This window comes from Symsagittifera roscoffensis, chromosome 4 (assembly GCF_963678635.1).
Source record: "Symsagittifera roscoffensis chromosome 4, txSymRosc1.1, whole genome shotgun sequence".
NCBI lineage: Eukaryota > Metazoa > Xenacoelomorpha > Acoela > Convolutidae > Symsagittifera > Symsagittifera roscoffensis.
The window spans coordinates 56088791-56112544 of NC_087065.1; the positions used below are offsets into that span (position 1 = coordinate 56088791).

The window sequence follows — 23754 nt, forward strand, 5'->3', positions numbered from 1 at the left end:
AGTTGATATTTTTATTAATAGTCAGTTTCTTAAATTAAAAATATAAAAAATTAGTTTTTAATTTATCGAAGGGGCTCTATTTATCAAAGGGGTGGATTCTCAAATAAAAACTTGAGAATGCTAGAAATATCTTTTTTTGCGTTTTTTTTGATAGGCGCTATTCGTATATTTGACCCGCGAGGCGTCTTTTAAAAGTTTTTAGGATCATCTCATAATCTCAGATTGAATCTCATAAAGCAGTACCTTCGTGTAGAGAGAGGGGGTCAAATCTATCGGAACCGAACGTCCGCAACCAAGACCCCCCTTCCCCTCTCCCTGAAACCGCTTCTGCTTTTAATATTAACCTTTCAGAGTCTCACCTTTGAGTTCATGGCGATTATATGAAGTGCCGAATGTTTGTTCAAGGATCCGTCTGGCCTAATCTGAAACACAAAACAAACCCAAATATGAAACAGAACTCAGGTGCTTTGATGACAGCACAGAGTGTTTTAGCGACAACTTGGCACTTCTGACAGCAAAAAAAAGCTGAAACAAATTCCAGACAGCTGGAATTTTTTATGTTTTTTTTTTCTGTGATTGAAGCAAATTTAATAAAGGTCTTGTGATATGATTCTGATTTAATTGAATGACTATGACTCACAGTGTCGAGGTCTGTGAGCAGATATTCGACGGCATGCAGATCCCCGTAGATCCAGAGCACCTTGGACTGGTAGGACAGGATGAGTTTGAATATCTCCTGTCTGCCACAGAAGGCGGCCAGAGTTAAGGGGATGTAGTCTTGTCTGTTCCTTTCGTCCATCAGTTCACTCAGAGTCTCGTCTTCCAATAGCTCAATGCAACACTTGAACATTTCCTGGAGGAGAAATGTCAAGGTTTACTGCATCAAATTGTGCGAAAAAGTTTCCTGAAAGTGGACTTATGTTTGGCCGAACTAAAAATCAGGGGCGGATCTAGGATTTTCTCGAATTTTCTCGAGGGGGGGGGGAGCGGATTTTCAATAAATTTTCGAAAATTTTGTCGACCTTTTTTTTTTAGGTCGACCACCGAATTGATTTTTTGAGCTCTCCCTGAGCACGTTTTAGTCCCTGCTTAGGCCACTTTTTCTGCGCCGGCCGCAGGCTAAACTTTGAAAAAACAATCCAAAAAGGCGTTTTAGGCGCTTTTTGGAAAATTTTGACCAAAAAATCGCGTTTTTTCTGCGCGCGTTCCCCCCTCAGAATTAGTATAGGTTGGCGTCGAAGGATCCCTCACCAAATATGGATATTTTTAGGGACCCTCACCAAATATGGATATCTCAAATTTTAGGGTCCTTCACCAAATATGGATATCTCAAAATAGTACAAACTGGGGACCCTTTGGGGTCGACAGGGGATCGAATCCCTGAGGGGGGAGAAGAGGCGTCCGCCCCCCTTAATCCGTTACTGCTAAAAATTATAGACGCTGCTCATTTGGCTTCACTGAACTTACCTTGAAATGTTCTGAATCAGATTCAGTTTTAAAAATTTTTTTTTTAATAGAGATTGTTCAAGCGTAGACCCTTTTTCTCTTTTTAATATTTGATTATGCTTTTAGATTAGGTTCTTTGGCTGATGATGCCGTCTCATCAAATGACTAACTGCACATGTGGGCACGTTCGCATTCACCGACAGTTTTCATTTTAATTATCACGGGAAATAAGGATAATTATCAAAGACGAGAAGCTAACCAGTTTGTTGTGTATGACTAGCATGTGTAGGATGTTGTTTCCGTTCAGATCCGTGGCCAGTGGAGATGCCCCCCGGTGGAGTAACCAGATGAAGGCGTCTTCTAGTCCCAGGCAGACAGCGAAGGAGAGGGGAAACTCGCCCCAGTAGCAAGGACCCGCATAGCTTGTTCCTAACAGAAGATAAAGCATTTATTACATATTAAGAAAATGGTACGTTTTTTTTACTGAATCGCATGCTCTTTTGCCTATAAAAACTTTGAAAACAAAAAAAATTGAACAAACAATTTTGAAACTACTCACAGGGGCGGACCTAGGATTTTTTTGAGGGGGGGGGGCTCTTTTTCCAAAAAAAAAAAAATCGAAAATTTTATCGCCCCTTTTGTTCGGCAGGGGGTCGAACCTCTGAGAAGGAAGGGCGTCCCCCGCCAAACCCCCTCCCCCTAAATCCGCCCCTTGGTACTCATACGATTACTCTTTGAGAGTTGGCCAAACGCGAAATTTTTTTATAGTTATCTGTCAAATAAGACGTAGCAGCTAGCTGTTAAAGCAATAAAGTGTTCTCATCATGGCAATTTATTTTTAAATATAAAATGATAGTGCAAACAATGTATACAAGTTTTCAAAATTTTTCATGCAAACGTTTTTGAAACTTTCAAAAACAGGAAGCAGAAAATTTTGATTGAAGCAAAAGTTTTTTTCGCTACTATTAAAGCATTTTGTTGTAAGTCATCCTGACAAAAATTGTTATCGGTTAAAAATTGTACGTCAAAAAGTCAATAGTGGCTGATTGCTGTTCAAGAAGCTCAAAATGTTTCATCTCTGGCAATGTATATAAACGGTAACGAACAAACAAGTCGTCTCCCAATGAAGCTTGAGAAAAAAAAACGGGGAAGTTCAAGTAGATAGAAGTTTTTTTTGCAGCTATCATAGTTTTCAGCATAAAGTTTTATCGGCAGCCAAAAAATCTGCCACAAGAAAGAGTAGCCGGTGAATTTTCAAGTAGCAAAGAATGTGAATTACAACAGCAAGTCATACAAGAGGATGAAGCAAAATAAAAACGTGTATTTTCAGATAATGAGTGTTGCAATTTGTTTCTGTTACAGCATATTTTGGACCAAGTAGCTCACTTCAAATCAATTCGGGTAAAATTTCATTACAATGCCAAGCTCGGGTACTTTGGTAGTGGTTCGGGTTCCGCATACAATGTCCCTGGAATCCGCATAATTTGCGTCAGATTTCGCAACGTTTCCAAAAGTTTTTGAAATCGGAAATCTGAAAGAATCGAAAGAAAAAATTTCAAGCACTAAATGCTAAGACTGAGAACTTGCTAGCGAGCAAAGGCTGGAATTCAGTGACAAGGCGGATTTTGAAGACAAATGCTGAGATATGCTTTGCGTTGGATCCCGCGGCAAAACGCGTTTTTGCTGTACTAGTAAATTGAAGCGAACTGTTTGTCAGTGGATTCCGCACTCAATTTTTTTCGTTTTTGGACTTCAAAATTTGTCTGTGGATTCCGCAGTCAAGTTGTTTTTTGCTCAGTAGAATCCGCAAGCAATATTTTAACTGTTTGAACATGTATCGAAACCATTTTTTAATCACCCGATTTTGTACCTTGAACGTACAAATGTGTTGAACGTATATTATAACTTAAATAAACGATCATCCCTTAATTCAGTTTACAAGAAAAAAATATGTCAAACAATTAACCCTCTCATTCCGCATAATTTTCTTTTAGCTGATCGGTTGAGCGAACTAAATAAGTGAGACAAGTTCCTTCAGGTTGACCCCCCTTCTCCAGCAATTGTTGTAAATTGTGAGGGGGGGGGGGGAGCATGATGCGCAAAAAGAGGAAACAAAATTGGGGTCTTTATGACTTTTTGTGGAAAAATTGTCTCATTCACTGATATATTTTTACTTCTTAACTCTACATTAAGGGAAACCACAACAAAAGTTGAACGAGTTACTTTCTCACAATTTTTTTTTTTAAAATAGACCATACTTGCATTCAAACAATCAAAACTGAATCTACTGAAAACTGGTGGCGTCTAGCGATCAATGGAATCCATTTCACCTGCAAAAACATGTTTGTCTCCGGAATCCACTGCCAAAAAATTCTAAACTCTACATTAAGGGGAATCGCAACAAAAGTTGAGTGAGTTACGTTCTTACAAAATTTTAACAAAAAAGACGATACCTGCATTCAAACAATCAAAATTAAGATTATGGAATCCAGTGACTGAAAAAAACAAATTGAGAAGACTGCTTGATATGCTCGTCGGTTTCTTCTGTAACGATCACTTTTTTGTGAAATACAGACAAAAGTATTCGTGGACTCCAGACGTGCGAAAACCTAAATATGTGCCGAGTTATAAAACCTAGCTTGGTGTCCTAATGTTTGATAAAGTTTAAATCGCACTGAAGGTTTCTACAGAAAAATGAAATTCTAAGTGAATCAGTTATGCAAGTTTGGTCGAAACAAACTTTCATAAGGAAAAACGATGACAGGTATATATTTTTTTAAGTTTCGAATTCAAACTTTGAGAAACAAGATTTAATAAAAAAAATTTATCATACACAATTGTAACTACCAATTGCGATTTAGCTTCTAGTGGAGCATTGAAGGAATCAACAAGCTGTATCTCAACTGAAAGGATTTTTTAGCAGTTAGGTATGCAATTTATTCCTTCGTTATACTAAATAAAATGGAATGAAGTTCAAAACTCTTTACAAAAAGGGTAGCAATAAAAATAATGTTCTTTTTTCCTTTTTGAACACAACTCCTAATTTTGAAAAAAATTTCGTCGAAAACGGATATTTTCATTTTCACAATATGTTTGAAAAATAGGTAAGCCACACAGAGACGGGTCCACTGTAGACATTGAACTAAACCAAAAATTTTGAAAAACCAATGAAAAAAAGCAAAACTAATTTGACCAATTGATTGCAATTAATCGATAACTATTAACCAATAATGTTTTTACTGTTTAATAGAATTAGTGAAACAAGGTTTAGCTTCGTTGTTTGCCGCATATTTTGTTCAAGTTCCCACCAAATTGTGTTCACTTACTTCGCTTTGCTTTTTAAATTGAATTCAGAGTCTAAAAAGACCCCTCTCTTGGATTTTTACCAACAACTACACTGCACATTATGGTTTAGTACAAAGAGATTTTTTCAAAACTAAAAGCAGATGAAGCCGCAAAATCTAAGTTATTAAAAGAAACAATGAAAATTCTGTTATAGTTACGGGTATCAGTTACCGGTATCAGTCACGCATATCAGTCACGGGTATCAGTTACCGGTATCAGTCACGCATATCAGTCACGGTCAGGCGCGGAGTCACGGGCAGTCGAGAAATTTCTCGAGGGGGCGGATTTTCGCAAATATTTTGAAAATTTTGTCGACCTCTTTTTTAGATTGTCTTAAGCAAACCACTATAAAGACCCTAATTTGACCAATTTTTTGAAAAAAAAAGACAAAAAAAGCGTTTTCAGACATATTTTGGAAAATTTTGACCATTTTCGGCGCGCGCTCCCCCCTCAAAATAAGTATAGATTGGCGCCATTGGCGCTTTGAAAAATTTTTAGGGTTAGTCAGCCAAAAATTGATATCTCAAAAAAGTACAAAGAGGGACACTTTGGGTCGGCAGGGGGTCGAATCCCTGAGGAAGGGGGCGTCCGCGCTCCGCCGCCTCCCTAAATCCGCAACTGGTCACGGGTATCGGTTACCGTATCAGTTAAAGAAAATGAACTGCCCCTAAATTGCCGTCATAATTTTTTGATTGCAAAAACTTACAAAAGCAGTTAATTAAATTGTATTGAAAGCATTTTCGAAGCTTAATTCTTTGAAAAGTGGAAAAGAAGTCCCTTCAAATCGTTTTTTGTTTTGGACACTTCTATTTTAGCTCCCAAAAATATGTTTAACAACGCCCCCAAAAATAATTCAAAAACATGTGAACGCCACCAAAAATGTTTGAAAACAGAAAAAACTGGAAAAGTTAGCTGGAAAGATTATCACATACTAACAAATCATATTGATAAAATGTTACTTTGTTGTAGCTAATTCTAAGTTAAAACTATTAAAAAGAATAAGAATTAAGATGAATTAGTCGGTAAGTTAAAACATTAAAACAATGAACGATCATTCTCTCCGCCGGAGAGAATGGCCAATGAAGGTCATATAGGAGTGACCAGTTAATTAGACTAAATACGTTTTGCAACAGATGCAAAACATGGTGTAAATGACAACATTCCTCTAAGCAGGAAAAAAATTTAAATTACGTTTAAAAGTAAAGAATACGAACTAACTGAGTCAGAGTCTTTTCTCCCCCTTTAAGGACGAGGAAAAGAATTTAAAGCACCGCAAAATGGGTAACTAAAGCACCCCTAAAGCACTAAATACTGCTACGATGAAAATGGAAAAATGGTTATCCGGTTATCCGACGGATAAGAGAGAAGTAAGATAAAAGATAAAATATGACGAAGTTATCACCGGGTTTTAAATGAAAGCACTGAATTGAATCGCGCTAAGTAGATGTAAATCCGAACAATAACTTATGAGTATGGTATGATATTTCCAAATACTGATAATTTATCCGAATGAATTGATTAGTTGCAGGGATTAATGTACTCAAAAGCTTTTCAGTTCCATGTAGATTAGCACCGGTTTGTAAAGTAGGGAATACTCAAGGGTAAGAAAATTTAGCGGTTGGAATTGTGCTTGGTGATTACAAAATTCTGTATTCATTTAAGAAGTTTTCTAGTTCTGTGTTAAAAAGTTCACTGTCGAGCTCGGAATGCTCTCCAAAATTTTCTAGTTCCATCCTCAGTGATTTGTCAGTTGATGGGGTGGATGTTTGGTCTGGAGATGGTGGATCGGAATCTAGCACAATTAATTCCGCCGGAGCCGTGTTGTTATCAGTCTCGTGAGTATCATCTATTTCTATCACGATGGGATCGGCCGCTGAACCAGAGGTTTCTTGAGAAATTTCTACGGCATCTATAAAATATCTTTGACCGTAAAATTTTGGTGGGCCAACATTTCTACTAGAACGGCGGATGGTGGGAGGAATTTTACCGGGTATGTTGGTGGGATTGAGAGGTGGAGTGCACTCGTCTGTTGAATCGTTTATTTCGTAGACCGGAAAGTCTGTGATTGAATCAAAGTCCGTTGGATTACACTCGTCTTGTAAATCCCGTTGTTTGGTGGTACGTTCGTCCTCTCCCTGGGTCGCGGTATTCTGTTCCGTTGTACTAAGGGTTCGATGAGCCGGGATAATGCTTATTGGGCACTCGTAAGACTGGTCTATAAGTTGCTCTCTATTCGGATCAGTGTCGTCTTCTTAAATCTCAGATTTTATTTCAGGGTTGGTTAAGCCGGAATTAGGATCATTTCTATTTGAGAAATGAGGTGTAAGTGAATCTGAAATAAAGCGCTCTCTGGCTACATCTCTACAAGGAAAACCGCCCGCTATCCATTCCCATTCGCTGGTATCCGAAATATCCGAAGAAATTAGCATAGATTCATCCGAAGCAAGGTAACCTGGAGGGGTTGATGACTTCTTTGAGCGGCGAGTTTGTCTTCTGGAAGGTTTGTATGATGACCCTGATGCACGTGTCCTTGTAAGATTGTCAGATGGGTCCTGTTCCACTTGTCTGCTATTTCTTTTCATGGGCTTTTTCGTCTTTGGTCTTCGTCTTGGGCCTTCTTGTTTCTGACCTACTTCAACATTAGGATTAGGAAAGTACGGGAATGAGATATTACCTTTAAAAGGTCTGATTTTATTTGATGTAGAAATAGGGATCGCAATGTCGGATTTTCGTATTATTTTTCCGTCGGATAGTTCTACTGTCGAGGTGGATGAATTTATGATTCTTTTGTTTAGTTCCTTATAGAAACAGTCTCGGTTGATGTTACCGTTAGTTTTCCGAAGGATTTTACCTTTGAAGGGACTTTTGATTGGTAGTCTATTAGGCGTGATTTTCGAGGATGGGGCGTAGTCCGTATCATAGCCTTTTTCGGTAGGGGTTTGGTTCTTTTTCGCTATCAAACCGTCCTTGTAACCGTCCTATAGTCTGTCATCTGCGTTCCAGTCCTTTGCCCGTTCCTTAAACAGTATTGATTTCCCTTTGTCTAAAATTCCAAAGGAGGGTTTACCAGAAGCTAATTGTTTCCAAATTGTATTTGGTTTTCTGTTATAGTGGATTTCGAAAGGCGAACATTTAATTTTTGATTGGTAAGTTGAACGTAAATTCCAGATAATTTTTGAAACGGCGTTTTGCAGAGTACATTTGTGATGTTCTTTTGAAATAGTCAGTAATTTGATTTTCACAGTGTGTACCAATTTTTCGACTAATCCATTGGAACGGTGGTCGCCTACTGTGCAAAAAATTATTTTGATGTTGTTGGAATCACAGAATAATTTAAAATCTTGGCTTGTAAAGCAAGTGGCGTGGTCTACCCTTATTGAATAAGGTATCCCATGTAAGAATATGTAGTCTTGTAAAAATTCAATAACTGTTTTTGTAGAGTTAGAAGATGTAATTTTTGCCGACGGGAATTTCGAAAATCTGTCGATGCAAAGTAATATATATTTGTTTGACCCCCAATGGGAATCCAAAGGACCAGCGAAATCTAGGTTAAGTTCTTCGTTTGGTTCCGATAATGGAGGAAGTTCACTAATTAATTTGTGAATTAGGAATGACAGTTTTCAAGTTCTTACCCGCCGATGTGCACTCTGAACAATTTATTCCGTGGAAGTAAATTTGCCTGTTAATATGAGGCCACCAGATGTATTGGGCCAAATACTTCATTCCGAATTGACCTGGATGAGTTTCGTGGAGGGTCTTCATCATCGCGTTTCTTAAGGTAAATGGAATAACGAGTTTACCGTCCATGTAGAGTAATCCGTCGGATTCGTGTAGGTCTCGGGTGAAATGTTTGAAATAGGGGGAATTTGCATTAATCTTCTCCACCTTATTTTGAAGTGCTTTAACAATTGGATTCAACATGGGATCGTCTTCTGTCAAGAGGGCTACTAACTTGGCTTAAATAAAATATTTAAATCCAAGGGACGATCCGGCAACTTCAGATTTTCGCGGTATTTTTTAACGAGATTAGCATGATCTGGTAAAAGCGGGTAATCTAAATCTACAGAAATACCGGAAGTGGTGGGATTAATTACAATATTCTTATTATTCATATTAACAGTATCTACAATTTTTTTATCTACAGTTGAATTAATTAGACTACAATTAAGAATTAAAAAATAAAGAAATGCGGAGTTAGAAATAGAGATAATTAGTGTGTTTGTTTTAGAATAATATCGTTGGAATGCAATTTGAGGTACAAAATTCTGTTCTTTTGTGATTAAATGAACAAATTGGGAAAGTCGAGTTAATAAGTTTTAGTGCTGCTGCTATTAGGTAATTACGTAATAAAGCGTAATCGGAATTTTCCAGATTAGAACCAATGGCTGAGCAGGTAATTCTTAGTTTCTCCGACGGATTAAATGATTTGTTAATCTTGTTAATATTTGCTACTACAAATTCCTCATCGTAGTGGGATATTGGGAGGGCTTTTCCAGATGGGGTTCTAGAAATAAGATCAGTGAAGCCCATATCCTTTCCTGCTATATGTTTGATTGAAAAATTGAAAGGTAATAATCTGTCTACCCATCTTGTTAGTCTACTGTGATATGTTTTATTTCCGTGGTTTGGTGATAAAGCGGATAATAAAGCTTTGTGGTCGGTGATCACTTCAAATTCCAATCCGTAAAGGTAATTCTTGTAATGTTCAACGGCCCATACGACCCCTAGCAATTCGAGCTCGTTCGTAGAATATTTTGACTCGTGAGGGTTTAAAAAGCGCGAAGCAAAAGAAGTTGTTTTCCAGTCGTTCCCGTGGAGTTGTTCGAGCGAAGCTCCCAGACCATTATGTGACGCGTCTGTTTTTACTCTGGTTTTGCGTTTTACGTCGAAATGGGTATTCTCTGTTAGGTTTACAATTTCTTCTTTAATTTTTTCAAACGCTTTTGTATGGTCATTGTTCCCTTGGAATATTGATTTCTTATTAAGAAGCGGGCAATACATTTTGGAACAAATTTAATGTATTGGTTTGTAGAACCAAAAAATGATCGTAGTTCTTTCAAATTCTTTGGAATAGGTAGGTCTTTTATAGCTTTCGATTTGTCGAATAAAGGAGTAATTCTTGATTTTGAGATTTTGAGTCCCAACCATTCTATTATTTTTTTGAAAGAACTTGCATTTTGACCATTTTACCGCGAAGTTATATTCAACTAGAGTGGATAAAATTTTTAACACGATATTCTTGTGGTCTAAAAATGTTCCTTTGGAAGCAATTAAAATGTCGTCTAAGTAACAGTTAGTAAAAGGGATAGAACCTAATGTAGAATCCATTACTCTTTGAAATTCGTTAGGCATATCGCCTAGGCCGTAAAAGCCAGTTAAAAATTGGTAGGTACACGTAATATCACCGCCCACGATACTAAAGTTGCATTGGTTACTAGTAAACTTATCTAGTGAGAGTTGACTGTAAGCGTTTTTCAAGTCTAAATTGGTAAACCACACTTCTCCAACGGAATCATTAGTAATTTGTGCTGCGACATTGTCTACTAGTTCGTGGATGTTCGGCATCTGATATTTGTTCTTGTAAATTTGTTTGTTTATAAACTTTGAATCTGAGGCTAACTTGATGGATTTGTCTTTTTTTGCAAGTTATGACTATTGGGCTAATAAAACGGTCTTCGTCACAATTTTCTAGTTTTTTAATATGACCCTCTGCTTTTAATCTATTGAGTTCTGTCTTGACAGAGTCCAGTAAGTGAAGGGGAACTCGTCTTTCCTTTAATTGGATTGGTTTTAAGGGTTCGTGAAAATGAGTGATTTTCATCTGGTTTTTGATTTTTCCAATCCGAAGGAATAAATTTTTGAAAGTTTTTGATATGTTTAGAATTTTGCTATCTTTGTCTGTTTGTAAAATGTTATTTATTGACTTACACTGCTTGTTAGTCTGGAAATGCGGAAAGTGTTTCTGCGAGACTTCTATCCCCACTTTTGGTAGGTTGTCGTTTCCTAGGATATTTCTCTCGTGTCCTTCAGTTAAAAAGAAATGACAGTCGTTGTTAAACCAGCCGTTTGAAAAGATCGGAAGTTTCACTTTTCCAGAAATATTTATGGCGTTATCTGTGAATCCACAGTACAAGTCATTGGTTGCCTTATCCACCGGATAAATTTTTAAGTAAGGATCGCGTAATTTCAATTCGTGTAGTACATTTTCTTTAGGAAACTCTCTGGGCTAGCCGAATCCACTTGGATATTTAAAATTACTTGGTTTTCTTTTCCAAGTCCGATATTCAATAGTTTCTTCAATTCCTTTCCATCTTCGCCGAAAATCGTAGTTACATTTAATACAGAATAATCGTCGTTTTCACTTTGTCCAGATTCCGACCATGCGTTTATGACGCCACAACATTCTCTATCCATGTGGTCAGTATTTACATCCGGAATATCCGACGGATTAAAATCTGTATTATCTACAATTTGAGTATTTACAATGTTTACAATTTTACGACGAGATCTACAAAGTCTGGTAAAATGACCTTTGAATTTACAGGAAGTACAGGTCGTGTCCTTTGCTGGGCAAACTACTAAGTGTCCTTTTGAGAATGTTCCGCCACACTTCATACAGTTGTTACTTCGTTCGATATTGAGGGTTGGTTCTCTTTTGACATTAAAATGATTGTTTGATTTATGTACGGATGGTCCGTTGGATTTAAAATTGTTTGTCAACTTCAGGTGATTTAAAATTCCCTTTTCGTCTATGAGTGCTACATTTAGTGCTTCACGTGGAGGAAGGGTTTCTGTTAACAGTTTCCTTTGGATGTCGTAATTTTTCATGTTATTTATGAAAATGTCTCGTATCCACTCTTCTTCTCCTGCGGTTATGTCACACTTTTTTGCCATTTCAGCTAGAGCACCCCAAAATTGTTCGAGCGATTCTCTGTCGCGTTGTTTTCTGTTTAACAATTTATGTCGTTCAAATGTGACGTTTGTCTTTCTTACGAAAGCGATCACTAGGGACTCCCAGAATTCTTTAAAGGAAATTTGTAAAACTTTCACCTTGGTAAATTTTTGTCCGAAGATCCTTTTCCCTTCATTTACCAGTGCGAGATATAGAACCGAACGTAATTTTTTATCAGCTTCTTCTAATCGCATTCCGCCGAATTTCTTGGTTTCAGTTTTGATTGATGCTGATTCCTCTTCATCGTATCGTCTTTGTTCCTGGTTATTTCTCTCCATTCTCGAGCGTCTTTGGGTATCTGTTTCTCCATCCGTTGGGTTTTCCAGATTTGGAGGTTGCGGATGATGTCTCTCCGAAGGATTAAGTAAATTTTTTATGTCAATGTTCTCTTTAGCAATTATAGCTAATTGAAACAGATCACTCCAGTCTTCCCATGGAATGGGGGGTCCACCGTATGGTTTTGCCAAAATGGAGGTATTCCTCTCACGTTAGATTCGTTAGTTGACTGCGCCATGATAAAATGTTACTTTGTTGTAGCTAATTCTAAGTTAAAACTATTAAAAAGAATAAGAATTAAGATGAATTAGTCGGTAAGTTAAAACATTAAAACAATGAACGATCATTCTCTCCGCCGGAGAGAATGGCCAATGAAGGTCATATAGGAGTGACCAGTTAATTAGACTAAATACGTTTTGCAACAGATGCAAAACATGGTGTAAATCACAACACATATTCTATCTCTTTGTCAAGGTAAATCTCAAAATACAAGCTGCAATTCAATATTTCTTTGAGTCTGTCGAGACCAAGAAAAATTACGAGAATTCAGAACCTTTACTTAGTAGACCTAGGAACGAACCCGCCCAAAACAGGGAGTAAAGCATGCCGAACTCCTTGCAGAAAAAAACACAATTGTTAGATGAGATACACTCAGAGCCACCAGCGGATTTAGGGGGGGGGTGGGGATTTGCGGACTTTTTTCCCCCAGGGATTCGATAACCCTGCCGACCCAAAGGGTCCCCCTTTTACTATTTGAGATATCCATTTTTGGCTGACTGACCCTAAAATTTTTCTAAAGGCGCCTTGGTTGCCAAAGTAGACTATTTTTTTCTGGGGGTGGGGGGTGGTATGCCGAAAAAAAAACTATTTTTTGGTCAAATCTCCCAAAAAGTGCCAAAAAACGCCTTTTTTGCTTGTTTTTTTTAAAAATTTTGCTTGCGGCACAACAGAAAATTTGGTCAAAATGGGGTCTTTATAGTGATTTGGGAGAGTTCAGTAAATCATTTTGGTCGACCTATATAAAAGGTCGACAAAATTTAGAATTTTTTAAACCCCCCCCCCCCCCTCGAGAAAATCCTAGATCCGCCCTGCTCAGAGCAATTGAAATTCAATTAATAAATATTTCAAAATAAACGTGTTGACCATAGTGTTGTTAAGAAGGGCGTAGCAACTCACTGTATGACTTGAGTATGGGCGTCTCCCCCATTTTCGGGTTGAGGTTGATCTCTTGCTTGAGGTCTATGGGCATGAAGAAACTGCCATTGCATCTAGCAGACAGATCGGCGAGCCTCTCGTTTGTAGAACTGTCTCCTGCATCATATTTTTATAAATTAGAATAAAAAAAGATTATTTCAATTAGGGATTGATCCAGTATTTTTGCCAGGGGCTGGGTTTCAATGTTTTCCGAAAATGTGAAGAAGTTTTTTAAGACAGCCCACCAGCGGATTCAGGGAGGGGGGCGAGGCGCGGACGCCCCCCTTCCTCAGGGATTCGACCCCCTACCGACCCAAAGGGTCCCGCTTTGTACTATTTGGAGATATCCATTTTTGGCTGACTAACCCTAAATTTTTTCTAAAGGCTCCTTTGGCTCCAATATACGTTAATTTTGAGGGGGGAGCTAAAAGTGTCTAAAAACGCTTTTCTGGCCTGTTTTTTCAAAAAATGGCTAGCGGCGCAGAAGATTTGGTCAAAATGGGGGCCTTTATAGTGATTTGGAAGAGCTCAGAAAATCAATTTAATCGACCGACCTAAAAAAAAAGTCGACAAAATTTTTAATTTTTTTTTCATTAATACAAATTGCACGAACATCCGCAAATCCGCCCCTTTACACAAAAAGCTTTTCATGCATTTTTCATTAATACAAATTGCACGAACATCTGCAAATCCGCCCCTCTTCGAAAAAATCCTAAATCCGCCCCTGGGACAGCCCATTGGCTTTTCCGAGATCCAAAAAACACTACTCTGTCAAGAATTTACTGCACCTTGGGAAACTTACAGTATTAAAGTCTTTTTATTTTCCTAAATTTTTGACGTCTATTTAGCAATAGTTGTCTTACTTATGTCGAGCATCATCTTGAGCAGTGCGAGGTCTTCATTGACCAGTGCCATGTGTAATGGAGTCTGTCCATAGTAGTCATGACCCAGATAGATATCCACCACTAGTGTCGGAAATAGTTTTAGAAGTCTCAAGGCCACTTCCCTTGCTGTTAGACCACCAATTAAACTTTATCTTTATAAATTTAAGAAGAGGTGATTCAAAAGATTAAGAGTGGAGCATGTTGAATGGACACTATTTTCAAAATTTGTTTCTATCCCAAAAAATGATATACTTTTTTTGATCTGAATTTCTGAAAAAAAACAACAATTTTTGACATCAAGAGCTGAATTCGCGATAGTTCGATGCCAAACTTTTGAAAAGTCTAGATGTAATGAAATCAAGTGCAATTGTCGCAAACATAGTTATGAAATTCTTATCATTGGACTCAAGTTTAATTGATGCCTATTTTTGAGCCGCAGAGCAGACATACGTGCAGCAGAGTCTCCCCCATTGAGCCACGGCGCCAGATGTCCCAGCAACAGAACCGGTCTCCGGATGGGTCTGAAATAATGACCAGATTACATCGACGCAGCCAAAATAGCAGCAGAGTGTTTTAATCATACAACTCCATTAATTGAGAAAATGAAAAAAAAATGCTAAGCGCGTTTTTTTTCTATACAAAAAGCAATTTTTTTGACGATTGATGGGACATCATACAGCATAAAGCGGCAATAAACTTATTCAAGAAACTTTGAAATAAAGATAACAGACCTTTCAAAATTTCATATTTTTAGAAAAAAAATGCTTTTCAAAATTTCGCATCCTTAGAAATGCTTTTCAAAATTTCGTATTTTTACACAAAAAGCTTTTCATGCATTTTTCATTAATACAAATTGCACGAACAGTATTTTTTCAGCGCTACAAAACTTAGAAAAAATCTTTAAACTTTGTTATTAAAAAATCGAATCAGTTTATTGCTGCTTTTTGCTGAATGACAGCCCTTCAACCGTCAAAAAAAATGCTTTTCGTAATAGAAAAAATACTAAGCATTAAATTTTCATATATGAAAAAAACTGTATGATGCGCATTTGTTCCGCAAAAAACATCCCAAATTCAGGGAACAAATTTTTTAGTACTCATTTAAGTTCTAGCTGAATCAAACAAATAATTTCCAGAAAAATGCTCGCAAAAACTTCATTTTAATCTAAATTTCATTCTGTCCAAAATACAAGTCACAATTTTCAGCCATTGACGTTTTTGAATTAAAGGTTCTATAGCCCTATTCAAACAATTGATTTTTCGTTAGACTACTGAGTAAAAACTAATAGCTTAGTTACTTGGCAAATCTCAATATGCCGATTAATCATTGATTTTTATGCGAGAAAATTTTTAGCTGTTGTGTCTCAGAACAAAACACAAAAATATCAAGCGAAACACAAAAAGAATATATGTTTCATGTACAGAAAAAATTGATACTCATACAATTACATTCATGAAAAAAGCTAGTCTTACAATTCTATTAAATGAAAAAAAAAGCCCATCAAGCAATTCAAATAATGGAAAAACGCTATTCATGCTATTTTCATACAAAAGTTTCTGCTAAGAAACTGTATGTTCAGCAAATTTTTTTAATTTAAAGGGCTTCTGATACCTAATTCAGCGACAGAATTTATCAAATTTCTGAGCTAAAACCGAAAACAAAAAACAGCCTTTTCCATGATATTTTAAAACAGAGAAATGAAACTGCTTTGTGATTGGGGAGCGGTGGTGAAGTGGTTACGTCTCCGCCTCGCAATCGAGAGGGTGAAGATTTGAGACCCACAAATATCCGTGCTCGTTGCTTAAAGGTGAGGCAACATTACCCAGCCCAGAGAAATAACCAGAAACACTGCATGTTTTTGTTAAGCAGGGGAACAACAGCGGTTCTCCTTGAAGACCTGAACAGCTCATGTATTGGACCTTTCCCTGTAAGCAAATTGTCTTAAAATTCATGAAATAAATGAAATTCTGGGTTTTTCGACTTTATGAAATTTTTCGACTTTATTGGTCGCCGATATGTTAATTTCGCGGCCGAAAATCCATAATCTGGACAGGGATTTAGGTCGCAGTCAATTTCAGGAAAACCCGTGTTTTGGTCGCAATGTTTGAAAAAAAAGCCGCGGACTGATTCTTGAAACAGAGTATCTCGCTCGCGATGGTCAACAAATTAGTCGCGGCATGGTCGAAAAATTAGTCGCCTTAGGACTTTCGAGGAGTCAAGCTCGGGTCCACTGCGTCGAATCCTACCATGATAGCCATTATATTTTTTTCACTCTGCTAACGTGGAGTTTCATTTTTACTTAGTTCAAGCTGTAAAGTAGCCACATACAAAAAATAGGTCGTGGTGTGGTCGAAAAATTAGTCGCGGCGGTCAAAACATTAGTCGGTCAAAAAAATGGACGCTGTGGTCAAAAAAATAGTCGTGGCATGGTCGAAAATTAGTCGCGGCGGTCCAAATATTGGTCGCGGTGGCCGAAAAATTAGTTGCTGCAATGTCAAAAAATTGGTCACGGTGGTCAAAAAAACAGTCGCGGAATGGTAAACAAATAAGTCGCGGCATGGTCAAACAATTGAACGCGGTGGTCAAAAAACTAGTCGCGGCTGTCTAAAAATTAGTCGCGGCGGTCTAAAAATTAGTCGCGGTGGTCGAAACATTAGTCAGTCAAAAAAATGGACGCTGTGGTCAAAAAAATAGTCGTGGCATGGTCGAAAATTAGTCGCGGTGGTCCAAATATTGGTCGCGGTGGCCGAAAAATTAGTTGCTGCATGGTCAAAAAATTGGTCACGGTGGTCAAAAAAAACAGTCGCGGAATGGTAAACAAATAAGTCGCGACATGGTCAAACAATTGAATGCGGTGGTCTAAAAATTAGTCGCGGCATGGTAATTTTTTTTGCGGCAGTCAAAACATTAGTCACGGCATGGTCGAAATATTTTTCGCGGCGGCAGAAAAATTAGTCGCTGCATGGTTGACAAAAAAAATGCGTCGGTAACAATTTGTTTTTTGACCGAAGCAGGTGAAACACATATCAGAGTTCGACCAATACCATAGTCGAGAAGTCCCCATTGTCGAACTCAATGTCAAAACACAATAACAAGTCGGTCGAAACAGTAAGTCATGAAGTCATCAAACACCAGGTCGAAACTTAAAGTCGAACAGAAATTCGAAAGTTAAAGTCACACACAATGTCGATACTTGAAGTCTAGTTGGTCGAAACATAAGGGTGAAACAGTGTAAACACACAAACACACAAACATACATACATACAATGCATACACACAAATTTACATACATACATACATACATACATACATACATACATACGTTTTTCATCGGTTCAACTCGGTCGAAATGTTTTCACTCGGTCAATCTTGGTCGAAATGTTCGTCCTTGGTCGAATATAGTCGAAACATATCTAGCCTGGGTCGAAACAAACCATTTTTTGGTCGAGTCGGTCGAAACATCAATCTCAAACTCGACCAGGTCGCGCCGATTGCTGTTAATTTTTCTGTGGTCGTGCCGGTCGCGGTCAATTTTTCTTTAACGCCCCTGTCGCGGTTAGCTTTCATTCGGTCGTCCCGATTGCCGTTAATTTTTCTTCGTCGCGCCTATCGCTGTTAGTTTTGTTCGGTCATCCCGGTCGCATTTAACTTTTCTTTGGTCGCGCCGGCCGCGATTAATTTTCGTTTGGTCGCAACGGTCGCGGATACATTGCCTTGGTCCGCAATCTCTGGACATACCAAATTTTGGTCGAGGCGGTCAGATCACAAAACAAAAACCTCGACCCGCAACTTGAGAGAAATTTGAACTATCTAACCGGCAAATGAAAACCATTTGAAACTTTCAGATTTTTAAACCATCCCACAAGCTATATTAAGCAAAAACAAAAAAAAATCTTTTTTGCCCGGAAATTTTTGCCTTAATCAGACCACATCATTCAAAAATTAGTCGCCTTAGGACTTTCGAGGAGTCAAACTCGGGTCCACTGCGTCGAATTCTACCATGTTAGCCATCATATTTTTTTATTTTTGGAGTTTTATTTTTACTTAAATCAAGCTGTTAAGTAGCCAAATACAAAAAATAAGTCGTGGTGTGGTCGCAAAATTAGTCGCGGCCGTCGAACCATTTGTCGGTCAAAAAATTGGACGCTGTGGTCGAAAAATTAGTCGTCGCATGGTCGAAAATTAGTCGCGGTGGTCCAAATTTTAGTCTCGGTGATACTTGAAGTCTAGTTGGTCGAAACATAAGGGTGAAACAGTGTAAACACATACATACATACATACATACTCACATATATACATGCATACATACATACATTCCTTCACACATTTATACATACATACATACATACATACATACATACATACATACATACATACATACATACATACATACATACATACATACATACATACATACATACATACATACATACATACAATGCATACACACAAACATACATACCTACGTCCAAACATATATATATTGATACATACATAAATACTTGGATACAAAGGTACACACATACATAGATACATACGTACATACACACACATACATACATACATACATACATACATACATACATACATACATACATACATACATACATACATACATAGATACATACATACATACATACATACATACATACATACATACATACATACATACATGTTTGAAAACATGCACACCTACATACGTACGTACTTACATAGTTAGATACAATCCTTCATACATAAATACAAACATACAAACATCGATATAAACAAGAAAACATGAAAATTTAAATTCGTACATATATAAAAAAAACATGCATACATACAAATATACCTATAAACTAAAATACCTAATTACGTACCTAAGTACTTACAAACATGCTCACATCGAATTTTGGATACATAGGACACTTCGTTTTTCGTTGAATTTTTTATGAACTTACGAAACCTTACATACAATGCATACACACAAATTTACATACATACATACATACATACATACATACGTTTTTCATCGGTTCAACTCGGTCGAAATGTTTTCACTCGGTCAATCTTGGTCGAAATGTTCGTCCTTGGTCGAATATAGTCGAAACATATCTAGCCTGGGTCAAAACATACCATTTTTTGGTCGAGTCGGTCGAAACATCAATCTCAAACTCGACCAGGTCGCGCCGATTGCTGTTAATTTTTCTGTGGTCGTGCCGGTCGCGGTCAATTTTTCTTTAACGCCCCTGTCGCTGTTAGCTTTCATTCGGTCGTCCCGATTGCCGTTAATTTTTCTTCGTCGCGCCTATCGCTGTTAGTTTTGTTCGGTCATCCCGGTCGCATTTAACTTTTCTTTGGTCGCGCCGGTCGCGGTTAATTTTCCTTTGGTCGCAACGGTCGCGGATATTTTGCCTTGGTCCGCAAAGTCAGGAAATACCAAATTTTGGTCGAGGCGGTCAGATCGCAAAACAACATCCTCGACCCGGGATTTGAGAGAAACTTGAACCGTCTATAGCTACCTATAGATTTGAGAGAAACTCAAGCTACCTGTCTATAGATAACTAGTTAACAGCGTCTTTTAGTTTTCCTAGCCTGTTAAAAATTGCAATTTTCAAACCACCTTAACTTTGCAAAAGAAAGTCAAAGAAAAAAATCTTTTTTTAATATGAGCGCAGCACTTAAATATTTTTCTAAAGTTAGATAAAACACAATACTGTAACAATATGGTAGCCTGAGTGATGAATGATCAAAACCGGTTCGCTTCAAAAATTATTCAAAAAAGTATTAGTGAAAGGGAACCGAACGCGTTAGATACGCCTATTTATATTATTATTGTAGGATGGAACCTTTTTCTCAGTCTAATGTACAGAGAGGAGAAGTTGATCAGGGTAATTGATCCAAAAACCATAATTGGCCCAGAATTCATATTGTGGTGCCCTGAAAACAGATGACGTCAGGCTTAAATCGCGCATGCGCTGCAGTTTGCAAGGTGGGCGCTTGCAAGATACCCACAGCGTAATAAGCTCGTCATGATTAATGAGCTTTAGTTCAGCCTTAAATAATTAACCTCAGGGTTAGGCCCGGGCTAGCCCCCTAAATCTTCCGGGCTAGTTGACTGAAAATTTATAGCTCAAAAATCAGCCCCACCTTGATTCTGCTGGTAGAGTTGGTAATACACACTTTCTTCCTGTTCTCTCTCCCGAAACTCCGGCCGGACAGAGGGGGAGGAGGAGAACTTCTGTCTGGGCTGGTCTGGCTCCACCAGCTGGCCTATCTTGCGGTGCTGCAGATTGGCTACTATCACTGCATGCTCCCCGCCTATCTCAGTGATACGCTGTGACACCAAGTGACTAAGCAAATTAGGGAACTATAATTGATGGGCATTAATGTTCGTATAGTATCCTCGATGCTGTAGATTTTGTGTTGAACAATTTTGTAATTTTGCTGTGAACAATTTTGTTACTGCATATAAAAGCTCAACGGTCAAATCAGACCGTTTTAGGAATCAGCAAAATAACTCAGTCTGGAATTTGGAAAAATACTTTTAAAAAACTATTCATTGACAAGCCTGTTGATCATACAGATGGCTCTGCGGTTGCAGGAACCAGAAGTATTGTTTTCGAGAGTCGAGTTCCGCTGCGACCCAACGTTGAAAAAAACATAAGACCAAAATTCTTCAAGTTAAAACTGAAAAAAAACCTTATAAAATCTTTATAGAAAAAAAATAAAACAGGAAAAAGCCTTGCAATAAGCGGGAATGAAAAAAATGGCGTTTGATTAGGACAAATAAAAAACCCAGGTAAACCGAATAATCTGAATACAAACTTTTTGGGAATCCATTTTCCCTTTCCGTTGTTGTACAGATATGGTGTGACATGTTCCTTGATTGCAGAGTCAATGATTTCCTCGTTGAATTTCACGAGCGCTTCTTCCATTTTATCCGCCAAGAGCCCACGACCTGAAAGAAAAAACTCCGCTTTTAAATGATTTAAGCCTTATAATTTCAAAGAATGAAACAAGGATCTTTTTTCATTTTACTAAGCAGTTTTTGTAAAACTTGTATGATCAAAAATATTTAGTTTGAATTTGAAATGAGTAAAATGATTTTCTTTTTCAGTGCGCATCCAAGTCCACAAAAATGAGATATGATATTTTGAGATCCGAAAAGCTCGATTTCAGTACTTACGCAAAATACTTTTTTATTTGAACAGACTGCTGAAGATATAAACTTGTGATTTAAAGTTATGCAGCATCAAAATGATACAAAATTGTCACTTGATCTGCGACACAAATCAAACCAAAAATGCTTCAAAACGACAGCATTAAAATCAAAAATTTTAGTCCTGCAAGTTTCGACTGCTTTTCAGGTCTATGAAGCAGTAAGAACGTGAAAAAATTAAATTCAATAAAAAAAAAAAATTTGAGATTTTTGTGAAAACCATCCCTCACACGCCATATTAAATACAAACTAATAGATTTCGCTCCTAGTAACACATCAATTATGGCACATACGATTCATTCGATCAATATTTAAACCCCCATAATTTAAAAAAATGATCAAAGAAAATATCTTTTAAAATTTAGGCTCAGTACAACAATACCTTTTGAATGATTAAACGAAAATTCCGTCAAAATGGCCGGTTAGAAAGTCGAAATTTGTCTGAAGAAAAAAAATCACCCCGAGCACAAATTTTCCTTACTTTCGTTAAAAAAGTCGGAACAATAAAACAGATGCTATTAAAATGCTAATGTTATGAAGCTAAGGGTAACCAAAGAAGCACTTCATCTTTGAAAGTTGGGTCAGCTCGTATGTGTAATTAAAACTTTTTTCTAGGATAGGGAAAAGACAAAACTAAAATACTAATTTCTATGAGATACCCTAGGAGAAACTCCAGTTTTTTTTTTCCATGAGAAAAGCAGTGAATTGAAGGGTGAACGAATTAATGCTTGAAATTGAAGGGAAAACGAAACAACTAATTTTGTGTCTAAGCGTGTTTGTTGTGATCCCATACGCCCGACGGCCGGTTTCAAATACTGACTAGAGACAAAAAAACTCTACACTTAATATTTTTCAGCTCGTTTTTATTGTAGAAAGGGAAAATATTTCAATTGTTTTGAACAGATAGTTCACTGGTTAAGTGTATCTCCCATACTGAGTGGGCAGATTCGAATCTGTATCTAAAAGAAAAAATTTGTCTTGTTTTCAGATAAATACTTAATATACGTTCCGTTTAATTCAAAATAAAACATTCATATCTCCAAGCTTAAAAATGATAAGTGCATGCCGTTTTCAATAGTATTACTTATTTCATAAGTTGAATCGAAAACAATGAAATTCGAGGCTGCTCAATGTGCTCAGTGTGATATCATGAAACTTAATTTATCACACTTTCGTGTACATTTCATCATTGATCTTTGTAATGACTTTATCTGAAAACAATTTCACTTTTTTTTTCAGTTCGTTCTTACCATTCAGTTAGTCTATTCCAGAAACTGGCAGTGGAATGGAAAAGAAATTGACCAATTTACCAGAGGTGGCAGTTTGAGTCCCATATGAACCAGTTTTTTTTGGGTTCATTTTTTTGGACAGTTTTGAAAAAATTGGGTGCAATTAGCAAAAGCCAAAAACCATTCTCGCCCCAAATAGTAGTTTTTTTTCGCTTGTATTTAATTATTAGTTTCCCTGACACTCAAAAAGAGCCACTCAAAAAGAGCCACTCGAAATTTTCTGCTAATGTACTGAAGAGCTTATGGGATATAACTCACCTCCCAGGTCAAACAAGGAGTAAACATGCGACTTTGAGTGAGCATGTTGGTCTTCACTACTGTTTTCAGAGTGATGACTCATGAGACCAGATCTCTCATCGTTAATGACGTCATTAAGTCCGTCCGAGAAATGTCGGTTCAAACCGCCAATTGTTTCTTCGTCCAACGATGTCATGTCAATTAAAGAATCTTCAGAGGGTTCAAAGGGCTCAGCTGGGTTCACAAAAGTTCACATGTAACCCGCGAAATTCGAGTTTTCATTGGGGATAAACAAGTACAATTAACAGTGTAACTTAAGTACAATAAATTAAGAAGGGGGCCCAAAAATGGACATCAAGCCTTTTTTGTTCAGAAGTTACCAAAATGTGTATTTAATCAACATGTCGAAATTCTGGATTGCTAATTAACAAAATTAGATTGTAATTTGTAAAGTTTTTAAAATACGCCAGAAATTAATGAATTGAATTAATCTATTCAAAACATGATTTCATAACATTCAAACAAATTTAAGATCTACAAACCAAAACGATGTAGATAGAAAATAAGTAAGCAATTTTTCTTAGCGTGGAGACTTCGAATGTTTGACCAAAAGAATGAGCCGAACCTTTTAAACATCACAAAGAGGTCTAATGAAGAGGTCTTCTGATTTGACATTCACCAGACAATACTTCTTTTTACGTGTTTTTTAATTATTCTACCTGAGTACTTTCACATATATCGATTGCCGATTTTACAGCAAACTTGATTCATCTCAATTGTATTTTTCAAATACTTTCATAACACCACAATAAAAAATTTTGAACATCGAGTTTTTTTTAATGAAAGACTCCTGGCTTCATACTTTCAATGGTACGTTTACGTTTGTTTGCATTGTTTTTTTTCAAATATGTTCAACTGACTTTACTTAAT

At 37.2% G+C, this 23754-nt stretch overlaps 1 protein-coding gene across 1 annotated transcript in view; it reads right to left on the reverse strand.

Moving 5' to 3' along the window:
* The window catches only part of LOC134843540 (transient receptor potential cation channel subfamily V member 6-like), a 30722-nt gene extending 7065 nt beyond the window's left edge, over positions 1 to 23657 (reverse strand). Inside the window, exons 1-9 of the mRNA XM_063859649.1 lie at positions 22846 to 23657; positions 20905 to 21037; positions 20227 to 20429; positions 14520 to 14618; positions 14077 to 14223; positions 13196 to 13330; positions 1706 to 1875; positions 641 to 853; positions 360 to 422 (exon numbers count right to left, since the gene is read on the reverse strand). Coding sequence (XP_063715719.1) covers positions 360 to 422; positions 641 to 853; positions 1706 to 1875; positions 13196 to 13330; positions 14077 to 14223; positions 14520 to 14618; positions 20227 to 20429; positions 20905 to 21037; positions 22846 to 23020 — 1338 coding nt within the window. The 5' untranslated portion in view covers positions 23021 to 23657. The remainder of the gene's footprint in view (positions 1 to 359; positions 423 to 640; positions 854 to 1705; positions 1876 to 13195; positions 13331 to 14076; positions 14224 to 14519; positions 14619 to 20226; positions 20430 to 20904; positions 21038 to 22845) is intronic.
* Between the last annotated feature and the right edge of the window lie 97 nt (positions 23658 to 23754).